Source organism: Armigeres subalbatus, chromosome 2, assembly GCF_024139115.2.
Source record: "Armigeres subalbatus isolate Guangzhou_Male chromosome 2, GZ_Asu_2, whole genome shotgun sequence".
Lineage (NCBI taxonomy): Eukaryota > Metazoa > Arthropoda > Insecta > Diptera > Culicidae > Armigeres > Armigeres subalbatus.
This window is the reverse complement of record NC_085140.1, coordinates 79,666,499-79,683,649: the sequence shown is the minus strand read 5'-3', so window position 1 is coordinate 79,683,649 and position 17,151 is coordinate 79,666,499. Positions and strand designations below refer to the sequence as shown.

Below are 17,151 nucleotides of genomic sequence, written 5' to 3'. Positions count from 1 at the left end.
CTTCTAGCTGTACAGTGTTGCCAAAGGCCAGGATTTTTTAGTATGAAAAAATCCTTCATCGTTCATAGGAAAACTATCTAATACGTTGACGCTATCATGTTATTTATAATTCTCTCGATTACAAAAAGTGAAAAAATATAGTTTTTAAGCGCTTGGAAGTAATTTGAATGAGCGAATATATCTTTTCAACCAAATAAAAATTATTATAAATAATAACATCTGGCATCATGTCGGCGTTGAACGTGCATATTTTGTTTACGTCGCATTTTCTACCGTCCCGAGAGAGAATGAGAGTAAGATGTTGAGAGATTGAGCGAAATTTTGCTTAGGCCGGGAACTAGTTTGGAAGTGGGCCGGATTTGAAATCGCTATGACTGAAATTAGTGCTGGACATCGTTTATTTAAATCAAATAAAAGCTTTTTCAAACGATGTTTACCAAGAAAAGCTATTTTTAAGTAGAAGTGAACCCCATTGCAGTATTACATGGCCCACGAAATTGAGGAAAAAATGCTTCCTGTCATAAATATCAATTAAATAATGCAGTCGTATGCATGTTAGGCCGGGAATGGGGTAAGAAACCCTACATGAGTGTCCAGCCCTAATAAATAAAGTAAGGAAATAGACCGAAATGTTTCTTGGCAACCGCTCAAAGCAATAGCAAATCATCGCTAAACTTGGATATCATTCAGGTTATTTTTGGGTCTCAAAAGGACTGAAAGTAGTAAGTAGAATAAGTTTTCAAAAATAGAAGTGAATGTAGATTAATGTAGTGGCAATTTAACCACTGGACATAATTTTAATATTATGATATCTCATACCCAGAGGCCTGTTTTCGGATAAACAGTTTTCGTTATAAATAAGTCTTTGAAAAACATATATGTAACAAAGTGTCTTACTTTCGCAGAATTAGTTTTAATTTGATCATAAACTAGTCTTAAAGGAATTAAACCTACGAATAGTAACTTTCGGAACTAAAAACAACTGTAACTGAGGTACGACCATTCAAAAACTCCATGCGACGACAAAAACCGGTTTACAATCTATATATAACTTTCCATTTTATTTTTTTATCCGGGTTAAGTTGCAGGTGTTACTTGGGAAACCACATGAGATGTGTCATATCACTAACACACCCAGTACGGTAAATCATCGCACGCAGCCGTGCTTCACTATATTGGCCAAAAGCTTCAACGCAAATAAAAAAGCTATAATCCCCCATTTTCAATTTCACAGTTAAAGTGCTAAAACTACAAACTACTAAAACTAATTTAATTTGAAGTCCCACGTACTTTAATGTATGTTTGTTAGTTTATAATGTTGGTTAGTAATTTGTTAGTTGACCATGATCCATGTTTTGAATTAACTTTTTAGACTGATGTACACCACAAACTTGACACTTACTATTTTATGTTCAACCAAAACCAAACGAAAAACGATAACACCGACTGTAAGTTTAAACATAAATTGTAATATCCAGCCTAATACTAAAACATAATTACAGTTCCCCTGAAGAAGACCCGAAAAGTGGTCGAAACGTTGGGATAAAATCAAAATTATCGTTTGATTACTGAGACTGCATAGCCGAAACGTAGCATAATTACCCTGATCAGTCGAACTCCTATCATAATCGTTAATAACTCAATTGTTTCAAAAGCTACAACCGTGACTATTGATTCTGGTGCATGATACAATCATCCTCTATCACACCAAACCATCATCGACAAATTAGCGAAATTTGGTACAATAATAAAAAGAAAACATCGACGAAGAGAAATCGATCTATCCAGTTTTCCGCGAGCGGTAATGGCCGCCAGCTTGCCGGCGGGTCAGTCTCTGATTTGACGTTTGTGGAGGTCAACTGCACCCACCGCTCCGAGCATTCTGATCAATGTGGCATATAAGAAGGTGCTGATTCAGTGAATTCAAGCCTTTTTATATACCACATTGATCAAAATACTCGAATGGTGGGTGCAGTTGCCCTCCAGAACCGTCAAATCAGAGACTAACCCGCAGGCAAGCTGGCGGTCATTACCGCTCGCGGAAAACTGGATTACAGTTACGCCCCTATGAAACTAAGCGCGAGAGTTGAACGTACCCGATCTTGCTCGGAATTGTATTATTTTACATTCCTGTCAATTGTTGTGTTCACTGCAGCGCCGCACTCTAGATCATTTTATGTGCGTTCGCATTGGGTTTTCTCCCAACTCGCCCTAATATTGTATTAGACAGTTTTCCAGCTTCAAATTTGCTAAATTTTTGAATGTATAAACACAAAAGACCTCAAGACGAATCGATTAGTGAGGAAATCTTGAAAATCAACCCATCCGTTCGTGAGTTATATTGCCTCAGATGAAATGCAAACTCGATGACAAAGTGGTATATAATAGTCTTAAGAAGCTGTTAGCGATTAGTGCTACTATTATGTGGAGTAAAATGATGCATTCAGACAACCCCTTCTATAAAAACAATTTATGCTCTTTTAAAGGAATGTCTTCAAATGTCTATGACGGGTTTAGTTCTTCCCATTTAATTCCACTTCGTTTGGAAAGTAGTGAAATTAAATAGAAAGTACTAAACTCGTCTTAGACAGTTGTCCTTTAAAGGAAGCTTTCCAAGCTTTTGAAGAAAGATTTTAAAGCTTCCAGCGGAAGATATTTCAAGTTTTGAGCAGAAGTTTTTCAAGCCTCTAACAAAGCCAAGCTTTCTAAGTTTCGAGCAGAAGTTTTCTAAGTTTCGAGCAGTAGCTTTCCAAGCTTCGAGCAGAAGCTTTCCAAATTTCGAGCAGAAGCTTTCCAAACTTCGAGCAGAAACATTTAAACTTTGGGGCGAAAGCTACCAAAGCTTTGAGCAGAAGCCACCCAAGCTTCTAGCAGAAGATTCCCAAGCTTTGAACATAAGCTTCCATAGCTTTGAGCAGAAGATTCCTAACCTTCGTGCAAAAGCTTTCCAAGCTTCGAGCACAAACTTTCAAAGCTTCGAGAAGAAGCTTTCCTAGCTTCAAGCGGAAATTTTCAAAGCTTCGAGCAGAAACTTTCCTAAATTCGAGTCAAAGCTTTAAAAACATCGAGCAAAAGCTTTCCAAGTTTCGAGTAGAAGCTTACCAAGATTCGAATAGAAACATGCCAAGCTTTGAGTTGAAGCTTTCTCTGCCCTGAACAGAAGCTTTCCAAGCCTCAAGCAAAAGCTCTCCAAGCTTACAGTGACAGCTTTCCAAGCTTTGAGCAGATGCTTTCCATGATTCGAGCAGAAGCTTTCCGAGCTTCAAGTAAGAGCTTTCAAAATCTCGAGTGAAAACTTTCCAAGCTTAGAGCTCGTTCGTTTTTTGTTGAAACAGCCAATTAGTTAGCCGTGTGTGTACCTGCGCTAAAGAGGTATTATTTGGATTCAATTGGAAGCGGTCGAAAGTGCGGGAGTTGACAAAAGGGTGACGAATCATCCGTTGGGAAGAGGAGACAGATATTTAAAAGAAAGTGAAATACATTCCGCAAATCGAATTATTTGGCTAATTACTAACCAACACTAACCAACCACGTACATGCATCGCAAGCACAGACATCAAAATCAAGTAACTTGGGGATTTGGATTTTATCCTCAGTTCATACAATATTTCACGCAGAGTGGAGGATGCGGAGCGGACACAACAGCATGAAGGCGCTGATAGAATTTTAAACGGAAAACTATCGCATTGGAACCGGTCGTCGGCATGGTTTCTGTAGATCATTCAACCTCATTTAACCAGCATTTTATGTGAAGAAAGGGTTGAATCCCGATTGAGTGCGTGTTCTATTATGTTTCGGACAGCAGAACGATCGCGCGGTCGGCCGAATTATTGTGTTCTGCATTGCGCGGCCGGTAATAAAATTAATCAGTTCAGTGCGTGATCTCTCTTGTTTCGAAGCGAGCTTGGTAGTCATATGGCTACTGCTTCTGCCTCATACGCAGGAGGTCGTGGGTTCAATCCCAGGTCCGTTCCATTCTCCTACTTTTTATCTTTCTCTTTATTTCTCATGTTCTAGCAATCGCTAGAACTGGAAATGGACTTCCATACCGTTTCCATTACTATTCCTATACCTTCAACTTGAGTATTCTATCAGTAATCTGCTAGAATTGGAAATGAACTATAGAGCTCGTTTCCAACATCCAATTAGAAATCCCATCAGTTACCTTCTCCTATCTATCACATTGGCAGCTCGTTAACCAAGACGGACCTCTGCCTCCAACCTAACCCAGAAATTCCAACAAATTCCGCATGAACTCGTGGCAAGTGCAGAGGTATATTCGGCTTGCAGTGGGCGAGTGATTGCATCATCATTTCCTCCCCCTTCCCTACATTGACTTGCATTCTAACGTGGCAGGCGCCAGTATGACCTAACAAATGAGATCACCAGTACTTGTACATTGAAGATGTGTGCTAGTCCCAAGCAAACATCTGTTGGTTCCCTGTGCAAGAACAGCTGATCTGGTCATAATGGAGTAGCAACTACGAGCAGTCAATCAAGCTCAAGCTCAAGCTCAAGAAAGGGTTGAATCCCGATTGATTACAAAAATGGCATTTGTTTTGTTGCGATCTTGCGCCACCAGTGGCGATGCTGAAAATTTATTCTATATGGTGGGTCTTCGAATGGCCATCATGCAATTGGGGAAAGAAAATTGCTTCTTCTCATGACCAGCATTTTCTGGAAAGAAAGGGTTGATTGGCAAAAATAAACTATTTCGGTAGCATCGGCGTTTGGCGTGGTGAAATGTAAAATTTGCTTGCTTGGTTGCTGTCAGTACTGTCCTATACTCTGTGCAAAAAAATCTGCTACTTGAAGCACTGACTGGGAGCCTTCTTGATTCGTTTGACTTCCGAGGAGATTGCTCAATGTAAATAAAGATGCACAAACTATGATGACAAAAAACATCCCTATCGTATATGTAGCTGCGTAGTACATTTTTTGCGACATGAACACACTGCAAGGTGTAAAATGTGTGTGTCAAATAAGCAAACAACAACAACAAACGTTACTATTTAGGTTCTTAAGAAACCATATGAATGCCAATGAGTTTCACTTACTGTCCAGATATGCAATTCGTGATTAGTTCGGATAATTTTATGAAGTATTTTACAGTTTAGTAAATTAATAGAATTAATTCAAATCTCGACAGCTCATGCATTTTGAAGGCTTCCAAATAAAAATTTAAATTCCGGAAATTTTATGAATCCGTCGTTTTATGTTTTATTTTTGCGGTTTCAAAAAATCCTAATTTTGTGATTTTGCGATTAGCTTTTCTTAGATTAAAAATCATCAGCACTCTTAACGACAATCATTGAAAACGCTGTCTGAATACTCTATTGCACCTTCTACACGGGAAGCTTCCACTTCTTCATCACCTCACCTTCATACGTGAGTGTCGTATTTTGTAATCGATATCTCCTGAACAGTGACATAAACCACCAATTACCGTAGTCCTACATGTCATTGAAATTTGATACCTCACGGAAGCAATTTTGGTCACACTTCCTCACAACCCTATCATCATTTTGATGGCGGATCAGCAGTACCAGGAACAGACAGGCTATTAATTATGGTGCAACAATCTGCGTTTTTGGCTCAACTAATTAATGGGCAGCGCTATTGTATACAACTTTGTAATTGTGGGTAACATTTCTTAATAGCTCACCATCAACGAAGGTTCAACAGTTCCAGCAGCAGAAAAGTTTTCCTGAAATAGATTTCGTTAAGGGTACGCCGTTTGATTCCAGAGCTCAATGGTTCTAGCATCCTAGGAATATGCTTGATATGACGTAAATGTAAATGTTAGGAAATGTTTGTGTGCTTGGGTTGTTGGGTTACGAGGAAAGCAATGTGAAGTTACGAGGAAAGCAAAGATCGTAATGGGCTAGACTTGTGAAAATACAATACCAACTACGACGTTTCGGTGTGCGGCAGGTCTAGACGAAATAAACCTCAAAACCACCGGATCAGTGCGATTGAGAATCTGCTGGTTTTCTTTCAATTGAATGTTGGTTGCTACAGTTCTAGCAGAACTTTTCAGCGAGAGGCTAAGTGCTTTAGTGGTGTGTATTTGTGGCAAGAGTGTAAATCTTTGCACTTGAAATTGAATCCGTTTTCATTTCCACTTTGAGAATTGGCTATATCGTAGAAGCTTTAAGTTTCGATACCGTGAGCTTTTAAATGTAATGTGATCTTGATGAATGAACCAAAAAACGAGCTATGCTGATGGTGGCATCAAATCGTCCTACACAGGGAATCAGGTTGATTGTAAGTGCCTCTAGGTTCAACCGTATTTAAGCAAATTTACGATACGGTTTTCAATTCAAATTTCACGACTAGGAGGATGCATTCGGTCCATTTGTCCGGTGAAAGAAATATACAAAATGCCCACAGCATCATTGGATCGGGGTCGGTAAGTGTGAACAGTTCAACCCGCAGTAAAGTTAGTCCTTTTATTATCACTTGGGTTAGGTCCGACGAGGGGTCTGCGTTAAAAGAGTCACTGTGAGAGCTGACTTCTGTATAATCACCGGAGGCAGAGGATCATATGTGAGTTAGTTTAGGTTGTTGAATTTCATGGAATGCGAGTTTTTTTTTGCTGGATGAGCTCTGCTTTAGGGAACGAAATAGGAAAATGCTTCGACGTGCAGCTCTTCCAGGCAAGAGAAACCACTAAACCACTGCATCATCATTAGTACGTTGGTGAGAATCTGCTCTACGAACTGGTAAATTTCACCAATTTGATGTTGGTTTGGTTCATTTATGGCAGAGCAGTTCAATAAGGGCCTTCGTGCTAGAGAAATGTGCTTTTGTGGTTGGAGTGAAAATATTTGCACTTGAAAAAGATGCGGGCTACGATAGCATCAGAAAATTAACTTACAAAAGCATTATGTGGAATATCCAATTTCAATTTTTTTGTGATTGCATCAACTAACTTAATCAGCTGTGGGATTTTACAATCTATGTTTCTCTAGTTCCTTTGACAAATTTGGGGCTTGCAACTATCAAAACTTTTTGTCAAAAGACTTCGATTTCTGTTGAATCGTGTTAGAACTTCACTCATCATGTAACTCTAAATTTGATGATTTTGAATCCCCACCTTCCCCTCCGTAAAGCTTTTTTTGTGAAAAGGGGTTTATTTTTATGTATGAATACTAACACTACTTCAACAATGTTACAAATTTTACAGTCTCTAATTTCTAACGTACGCACTTTTTTCCGGGCAAGAATATGATTCAGATGCAGAAATGTGACGTCGCTAATTTAGCTCGTCGATGCGCATCTAACATGGCGTTATGAATCACTTTGGCCACCAATTTTCATTTCTCAGTTTCTCTTCTGTAGAGTCAGTTTCGATTTCTGAAATGTTTGAAGTCTAGTCGCAGAACTCTTCTTCGAATACATAAATGACCTCCTCTCTGGATGTATCCAGTGGCCCGTAGTTTTCTAATAATAGTTTTTCCTGCCAGCAGTTGTAGTATCGACCAAACTTCTTCCACGTTAAAAAAAGGCCAAAAAATGATTTTCGTTTTCCAAAGAACCATTGTTCAATGTGTATGGAGGTCAGCGGCAGAGCAAATAGACATTTGTTCTTCAAATTAGTTTTCTTTGCAGATTGCAAAGGTGCAACCTACAAAACAGTCGCAATGAATGATCAAAACGAATACAGCTGTTTCGTAAGCAATTCCAACAAGACGCCAAGTGCATGGCCGTACCAATCCATGATCCGTAAAATTACTTGCCAACAGAACAGAAGTGACGAGTTACCGAACGCCAACAATGGATGACGAATCAACGTAAACCGGAGCGCAAGCACCAGGAAATAGCTATTACGGATGGTGGAAAATGTTGTTGTGCAATGTTTAAGAGCAATTTTCAAAATTGAAAAACTTTCACCGCCAGCCTCCGTAACGGGGCGGGGGAGGCTTATCCCACGAAAGCATCTCTCCTTGGCACAACGACTTTCAATGTGACGACGACGATTTGTCCTAACTGTGGTACCGCGAAGAAAGAGCAACAACACACACGACAGTGACGGTATAACAGCCGTCAGTAGCAGCAGTTGCTGCAACAACGATTTCCTGCGCTGGACCAGTGGTTCTCAGTTTAACGGGAAAGGATTTTAGTTTGTGTAGGTGGATATAAGTTACGAATCACTAGTTAAGAAATATCTTCTACTTTTTCAAATATGCTAATTTCAAATATGAACTTCATTCTAATTTCAAACGTATCATGGGCTTAAAATTTTCACACGTTTCCAAAACTAACAGCGACAGTGGGTAATGACACACACTGCAGTTGAGTTTTCCCTGCGAGCCTCACTGCTGACGACGGCGGCGGCGTGACAAAACTTTGCTGCTCTCGGTGCAAGGTTCCGGAAATTTCATCATCCTTCATGAGAGAGTTACACTTTTGGAGCAGCTGCTTGCCGCTGCGCTGCTGTCTGCCTGTCGCTGACAACCAGCCAACGCCAACGGGGTAGAGGCTTAGCGCGCAGCGAATGCACTTCACACTAAAAGCAGCCGAGCAGAGGATGACGAAAATATCCGGAAGATGTCAAGTTGCCGCAGCTGGTGCCGTTGTCACGAGAATTAAGCTGAGGAAATACAAAATGATTAACCAAGATATGCGGAAGAAAAGTATGGAGGTTATGAGAAATTCTCAGAAGCGAATTAAACTAAGAATGAACTTGAATGAAACTATCATCGGAAGTTCTAAGCTTTATAAGTAGGTCATACAAAACTATTCGGATTTTTTTTTTCAATAGGTTCATAATTTTATTTTATTTTACTAATAACACAAAGTTTAAATTCATGTTTTATTTTAAAATGCTTAGAAGACTCAAAACATCGATGAAATTAAAAATCACAGCACACTCAATCGATTTCTTATTTTATTTCTCATTTTCAGGTGATGGCGCACAATACCACCGTCCAGCTGGGCGGCGTGGCGTTCCTGGTCTGCAAAGTGGCTGGCGTGGACAGAGTGGGTGTACATTGGGTTTGTTTTGGTGTTAAGCATTTTTGCATCGATGTAATGAGTGTTGTTGATGTTTCCTCTAGATATTTACAATTGCTCATAGTGTAACGAGTGGCAATTTTTTTTCTCCTAATACTAGTTTACCAGTAGGCCTCAACGTTTTCTCAACACTTTTGTCCATTCACTAAGTAGTATCTGGCGTCCGATAAGGCATATGTCCTCCTTTTTCATAAAATGTCTTCCTTTTGACAAAAATGAACTTATGAAGAAAAATTATTTATAAAATCAGACAATCAGCTGCTATAAATTTTATTTTATTTTATTATCAGACTAAGGCCAGTTGAGCTCGAAATACGTATCTGTCCAGATACAATTAAGTGGTGGAATTCAATGGGATTGTATAAACTCGTCTTATGACAAGTGAAGACATTCCACTAAAAAGCTCAAAATAATTTTCTTATACTATTTAGACTTTTCACAAATCGTTGTTTATATGACATTCTAAAATCAGAACCAATGTGATACCACGCTTTGACCCTATGTTGTCACCCACATGGTTTTCTCTGGAAGTTACGAAGGAATGAACGGAAACTTTTCAATTCGTTCTAGAGATTTTATTCAGTTGATCAGTTTATAGTTAGTTCAACCAGTAAGAAACATATTCTCAGATGCGTTCCGTAGCTCATGGATGACCAACAAGAACCGATCTCCAGTCAACTTAATTGTTCATAGAGCTGCAATTGACTGATTTTAGACGCAAACTTCTTATATGGCCTTTACATGACCCTGGACGGCTTATTTAATACTTTATTGGGCTGATTTTTTATTATGTTGAAAAGTTCATCATCTTAGAAACTAAAGCGAATCATAAGGATAACTCATAAGGATCCCTCTTACGGGTCCAGCCTACATGGTGTCTTTTTTCAATAACTTTATTTAAAAAAATTCTGCATTTCTGAAATTTTGCCACATGACAGAGGAGGCATATACCTTTCATTTCCGACCGGGATGTAAATAATCTGTCGGGGGGTCTAGTACAACTTTTTTTTTAAGTTAGATGATCGTGTTTCATAGCGAAAACATGTACCATTCCAAAATTGTTCTTTGAATCATTCGGAATTAGAAGCATGAACGCATGAGTATAAATAAAAACATCCAAAAAGAAGTAAAAGCACAGCAAAAAAAGCCGTTTTGTAATTTGGAATGCGTCTCCAACGCAACTGATTGTTTTTGTCTGTTTAGTTTATGACAAACGCGCATCCCGTGTTGTTCCTTCGTCGGATCTCAAGTAGGATAAGCAAATCAGTGTCCGAGAACATAAAATTCAAAATGAAACCGAAAAGCCACGAGGAAAATCAAAACTCAGTTTGTGTATTGTGTTTAAAGAAGAGCAGTTTAAGAACAATTTCCGAAAAATCTAAGCATCTCATCAAACTTCATTTTCTGCCGGATATCGAGGTAAAAAGTTGGTACTATCCCAGAAAGATTTGCAGTCGTTGCTCGTTCTCGCTAAGTGAGGAAAGAGAGAATATAGAAGTTCATCGCTATGAAAATTATCCCCGCGTTTCCACAAGAAATGAGATGATTTGTGCATGTGACGTGTGTGCCGCTAGTCGCGTAACCTTACCAAACCTGTCCAATCTTACGAAGAAGGCTAAAAAACGTGGGCGACCGTTCGCTACAGATACAGAATTCAAAAAAGCGCGTACTGCAAAGTTTTGCACGGCATGTTTTTCGGAAATAGCACAAGGCAAAAAACATACGTGTTCCCTCATCGAACGACAGAAAAATCTTCTGGAGTTTTTGCGAGGTGAGCATCCCCGGGCCGGCGATTCAGTGGTAGCAGAATATTTGAGAAATAACCGAGCTGATGATGGATCGATCGCTCTTTCCAACATAAGAGGACGACCTTCACTATGGACATGTGGATCTTCAGGGTCATCCACAAAGAAATGTCTATCCATGGACGACATGATGCTCATCAAAAACGTATGTGATTTGAGCACCAGGAAAACGTTGAGACTTAGCAAGGCATTCAGGGGAATGGACATTGAAGTGCCATTGCATTTACCCCAAAAGCTAACAGACGCCAATCAAAAGCTCAAAGATTTTTTCTCTTTGGAGCACATATCTTTTAATTTTGAAAAGGATAACGCATCTGAATTACGAGTGGTGATGAAATCCGTCGTATATTGTACTGATGTGAGGCCTTATCGAGTTTGTGCTAAAGGAGAGGCAGATTTCGAAGACTAACGTTTTCTACAAGATTGGTGCTGATGGGGGAGGAGGATCGTTCAAAGTAACTCTATCTATTGTCGAAAAGTTGCGGAGCATCTGTAAAGGTGAAATGGATACGGGAGTTAAGAAACTATTTCTGCTTGCAGTTGTCCCAAACATTCCGGAAAAGTATGTAAATATTGTGAAAGTTTGGTCAAATCTGTTGAAGTTAAACGAATTAGAAGTAATTGCGGCGGGCGATCTCAAAATAATTAATCTTTTACTCGGATTAATGGGTCATAGTGCAACATATCCTTCCCCATATTGTCACACTAGCAAGCCTCTGCTTTCTCAGCAATGTAAGGAACCGCGAACGTTGGGTTCCATCAACGATAACTGCGACAAGTTTACAATTGTGTACAATATCCCTTATTGTATGGCATACACAGTCAGAAACTGTTTTAATTTGCCCACCTCCCGTTCTCCATATCGTACTCGGCATTGTAAACGCCATCTACAAAGGAGTTGAAGCTATTAATCCGGAGGTTGCTGAACGGTGGGTGAAAGCCAGTTCTTGCCAACGGCACAGCAAGTATGGCTTCACTGGCCGAAATTGTCACAAACTGATAGATAAGAGGACCATTCTGGAAAATGATGGGCCACCTGGAGTGCTCAGAACCGTAAGAATTCAATAAATTGATTCCGGAGCGGGCCATTTGTCATAAAGTCATTTGGCATAACGCCATTTGGCATAACGGTCATTTGGCATAACGGACATTTGGCATAATTGTGAGGGTCTTTTGGCATAATTTTTCTTTGCGTTCGCTAAATGGTGACTAAGTGGTGCGGGAAACACCCCGGAATAGTGAATATAACACCCGTCGATAACAATATTAAAAAGACATTGGAAAGAATGTATTTGTAATGCAATGCAAAAGTAAGCGCATGCACGAATTAGAGCAGTGGTGGATGTAATCCCTTCTTTAGAAGTAGGTGTGTGACCGGATTAAGGCAATGGAGGATATGATCTCTTCTTTAAAAGTAGGCGCTTGCCCGGATTAAGGTCATGGTGAATGCGATCCCTTCTTTAAAAGTAGTTGCTTGCATATGTTATGGCAATGGAGGATGTGATTCCTTCTTTAAAAGTAGGCGCTTGCCCGGATTATGACAATGGTGGATGTGATTCCTTCTTTAAAAGAAGGCGCTTGCCCGGATTGAGGCAATGGTGGATGTGAACCCTTCTTTAAAAGTAGGCGCTTGCTCAAATTGTGGCAATGGTGGATGTGATCCCTTCTTTAAAAATAGGCGCTCGCACGGATTATGACAACGGAGGATTTGTTCTTCAAAAAATAGGCGCTTGTCCGGATTGAATCAATGATGGATGTAATCCCTTCTTTAAAAGTAGGTGTGTGCCCAGAATTGTGGTAATGGTGGATGTGACTCCTTCTTTATAAGTAGGCGCTTTCCGGGAATAAATCAATGGTAGATGTGATTTCTTCCCCGAGTAGCACTATTCAGATTGATTTGGTTGCAATAACTCATATGACTTGATTGGTTTTAGTAACTCGTCTACGACAAGTGTGTTGCTTGAATTTTTAAAGTTAGGCGCTTGCCCGAATTAAGGCAATGGGGGATTTGATCCAGTCTTAAGGCGCATGCCCGGATTGAAGCGATGGATGTAATCCCTACTTTAAAAGTAGGTATGTGGCCGGAATAAGTCAATGATGGATGTGATCCCTCCCTCGGAAGTAATTCTGCCGTTTTGTTATTCCGTTCTTCCGGAAAATGCCTACCATTCGTCTAAATTTATCAGAAAACAGCCTCGACCTACTTTATCTAGACTTTAAACTTTAAAAACTCAAGCAACACACTTGCCGTAGACGAGTTACTAAAATCAATCAAGTCACATATGAGTTATTGCAACCAAATCAATCTGAATAGTGCTACTCGGGGAAGAAATCACATCTACCATTGATTTATTCCCGGAAAGCGCCTACTTATAAAGAAGGAGTCACATCCACCATTGCCATAATCCGGGCAGGGCCTACTTTTAAAGAAGGGATCACATCCACCATTGCCACAATTCTGGGCACACACCTACTTTTAAAGAAGGGATTACATCCACCATTGATTCAATCCGGACAAGCGCCTATTTTTGAAGAACAAATCCTCCATTGTCATAATCCGTGCAAGCGCCTATTTTTAAAGAAGGGATCACATCCACCATTGCCACAATTTGGGCAAGCGCCTACTTTTAAAGAAGGAATCACATCAACCATTGTCATAATCAGGACAAGTGCCTACTTTTAAAGAACGGATCACATCCACCATTGCCTCAATCCAGGCAAGCGTCTTCTTCGAAATAAGGAATCACATCCACCATTGCCTCAATCGGGGCAAGCGCCTTCTTTTAAAGAAGGCATCACATCCACCATTGTCATAATCCGGGCAAGCGCATACTTTTAAAAAAGGGATCACATCCTCCATTGCCATAATCCATGCAAGTGCCTACTTTTAAAGAAGGGATCGCATTCACCATGACCTTAATCCGGGCATGCGCCTACTTTTAAAGAAGGGATCACTTCCACCATTGCCTTAATCCGGGCAAACGTCTTCTTTTAAAGAAGGCATCACATCCACCATTATAATAATCCGGCCAAGCGCCTAATTTTAAAGAAGGGATCACTTCATCAATTGCCATAATCCATGCAAGCGGCTACCTTTGAAGAAGGTATCGAATCCACCATGACCTTAATCCGGGCAAGCGCCTATTTTTAGAGATCATATCCTCCATTGCCATAATCCGGGAAAGCACCTACTTTTAAAGAAGAGATCACATCCTTCATTGCCATAATCCGTCAACACGCCTTCTTTTAAAGAGGGGATTATATCCACCACTGCTCTAATCCGGGCATGCGCCTACTTTTGCATTGCACTGCAAATGTATTCTTTCCACGAGAGGACAATGTCTTTTTAATATTGTTGTCGACGGGTGTTATATTTACTATTCCGGGGTGTTTCCCGAACCACTTAGTCACCATTTAGCGAACGCAAAGAAAAATTATGCCAAATGTCCGTTATGCCAAAAGACCCTTACTTTTGACGTTGGTTACAATTATGCCAAATGTCCGTTATGCCAAATGACCGTTATGCCAAATGGCCTTTATGCCAAAATGACCTTATGCCAAATGACTTTATGCCAAATGGCCCGCTCCCTGACCTACTTTATCTACAACCTACTATGAAATATCCCTTTCGCTTTCACAGTTCTAAATTATGCCATATGACCCACTCTTTTCTTGCAGTTCAAAATTATGCCAAATATCCGTTATGCTAAGTGACCATTATGCCAAATGGCCTTTATTCCAAATGGTCTTATGCCAAATGGCGTTATGCCAAATGACTTTATGCCAAATGACCCAGACCCAATTGATTCTGTTCTTGTAATAAAATTATTTGATTGAAATTTACAGGTGCTTGACAACTTTGCCGAGGTATTTGCTGCATGCCTGCAAGAAAAGTTGGTTGCTGGATACGAGATGAAACTTGAAGAATTTGCAAAAAACTGGCTTCAGGCTGGGCTTCCAAACAGCTCCAAATTTCATATCTTACGCTACCATGTTCCAGAGTTTTGTAACGCTACAGGATCTGGATTGGGACGATATGGTGAACAGGCCAGTAAAACCGTTCATTTTGACTTTGGATTGACCTGGCAGAAATTGAAAGTTCCGGAGTCATCTGACCAGTACTACGATCGTTTGCTTCGTTCCATAGTTTTGTACAACAGCGATCACATTTAGTCATTTTTCCTTATCCAGCACACAAATTCTACTACATTTGTTTCAAAACTGAATAGAAAATAACTCAAGTATCATTAAAACAACTGAACTTATTATTTATCAGCCGCTAACCAATCAACCTATAATATTTTCCATGTGATTTAAGCACGAGTTTGGACGCTAATGGTCATCCATAAATCACGTGGATACATTTTTGTGATATACGATACCGTTTACTTTTCCTCCGAGATCTATTGTTTCCATAACTTTGTACGAACTAAGATCTCCAGCGAGACTCCTCTCTCCTGTTCCCCCTCACTCTATGCAAATTTCGGCTTTGATTACTTGAGAACTCTCATTCAAAGTTAATTTTTCATTTGAAAATTTAAACATTTTGATAAGAAAAAACTTAAAAAAAAAAGTTGCACTAGACCCGACGGATTATTTACATCCAGGGGTGACATTGCGCATCTCGAATCGAATCACTCGATTCGTACGTTTTTGCATTCGTTTCGAAAAAATTGCGGCATTATGTATTTCGTTCGACTTCATTCAGTTGCAGTACAAGATTTCGAATGGTGCTGTACTAGCTCAATCGAGTATGTTCTGTCAAACGAAATGTAAACAGAGAGAATAAGAGATAGCTGTCTCCGTGTTTATTATGCCGCCCGCTGGAGAGACAGCCTTCAGCGCATTGCGAATGTGAGTAAACAAAGAGAATAAGAGTTATTTCATCTGCGTGAAGCATGTTGCCTGTTGGAAAGGCATCCTTCAGGGCATGAATTGGCAGTTAATTTATAAACAAGCAAATCGTGCTCAATGACTATAAAATCTATATTTTTTATTGAGCAGTTGAAACCGATTAAAACATTATGCCAATACGACATGTTTTATAAATTGAGATATAGTTACGACACAAATTATAAGTTTTATTATTAATTGCATATTATTCGGCAACTCGGCCGTACGTAAACCATTTTTTTTGTTAAATGTCTGGGCCGTGCGCACAGCACATGTTTCTAAATGGACAAATTGATATGAAATTTGCGAAAAAGAATCCACGTGTCTTGTAGGGACTCGAACCCTCAACCTCCTACTTTCTAGGTAGGCGTGGTATCCCCTACACAACAAGACCACTTGAAGGTCACGTTTGCGGAAAAGCCATCAGAATCCGAGTACCAACTTCAACCACAATTAGCTCTTTTTTGCAAATTGAATATCTTTCGGATGCTTGACATGTGCTTTACTGTTGTATATCCACAGTCAAGCGAGTGCACATTGTTTATTAACCGAGAGGATCACACTCTATGCCCCCAATAACGAGTTGGGCGGATTTGTGCCAAAGGCTTGCTTGGCTAAAGCATTTGATTAGTTTGATTGCTCTAATTGTAATCAAGTGTCGGTCTGCCACCGTCATTAGTCGTCTGAACTCTGAGTACTCGCGACCGCATGCGTAGAGCAATCAAACTCATCAAATGCTTTAGCATTTATTATATTTATTCGAGTTTATGCCACAGATCCAATTTTGAGCTAAATAATTTAAAGCTAAAAAAGGATTCAATAATACATTACTTTGATGTTTCCATGTGTTTTAGTTAAATGCACTTGGGTCATCTCTTGCGCGTTTTTTTATTTAACTCAACTATTTTTACGTAGATTTTGAATTATATACCTTTTTACGCAGATTTTCACCATAGATTTTTCACGCGGTTTATCGAAATCGTCAAGAAATACGTCTTGTCATAAGACGAGTTTATACAATCCCATTGAATTCCACCACTTAATTGTATCTTGACAGATACGTATTTCGACCTCAACAGTAAGGCCGTCTTCAGTGTCTTGTACTTGACTCGACTTACTACTCGACTTAAGTCGAGTCAAGTACAAGACACTGAAGACGGCCTTACTGTTGAGTGTAACCTCTTACAGAGTTTCCAACCTATATTTTTGATTGATGGAGCCGTTGCTCGCTAACCTCTAGTATCCTTCAATCGCGTTTGTGAACCATCTGGTTGTGAAGAAGAGTTCGAAACGCGTTACTTGCCTTCCAGAAGGCCGAAACGAACCGTCCGTCACCATACGGTTCTAGTGTTCTGTGACCGCCTCTTATCATGGTCTTTTGCCCTGAGTATTATAAGTGGTTGAACCCAAGAAAGTTGTGGTGTGCATACCCAAC

General features: G+C 39.8%; 1 protein-coding gene across 4 annotated transcripts in view; it reads left to right on the top strand.

Annotated features, from left to right (window-relative positions):
* LOC134209409 (zwei Ig domain protein zig-8) overlaps positions 1-17,151 on the top strand; it is a 969,833-nt gene that overhangs the window by 543,118 nt on the left and 409,564 nt on the right. For 3 of the 4 annotated variants that reach the window (XM_062685397.1, XM_062685395.1, XM_062685396.1), the window contains one exon: positions 8,911-9,000. In XM_062685397.1, coding sequence (XP_062541381.1) covers positions 8,911-9,000 — 90 coding nt within the window. The remainder of the gene's footprint in view (positions 1-8,910; positions 9,001-17,151) is intronic. The other variant, XM_062685398.1, reaches the window with a different exon arrangement.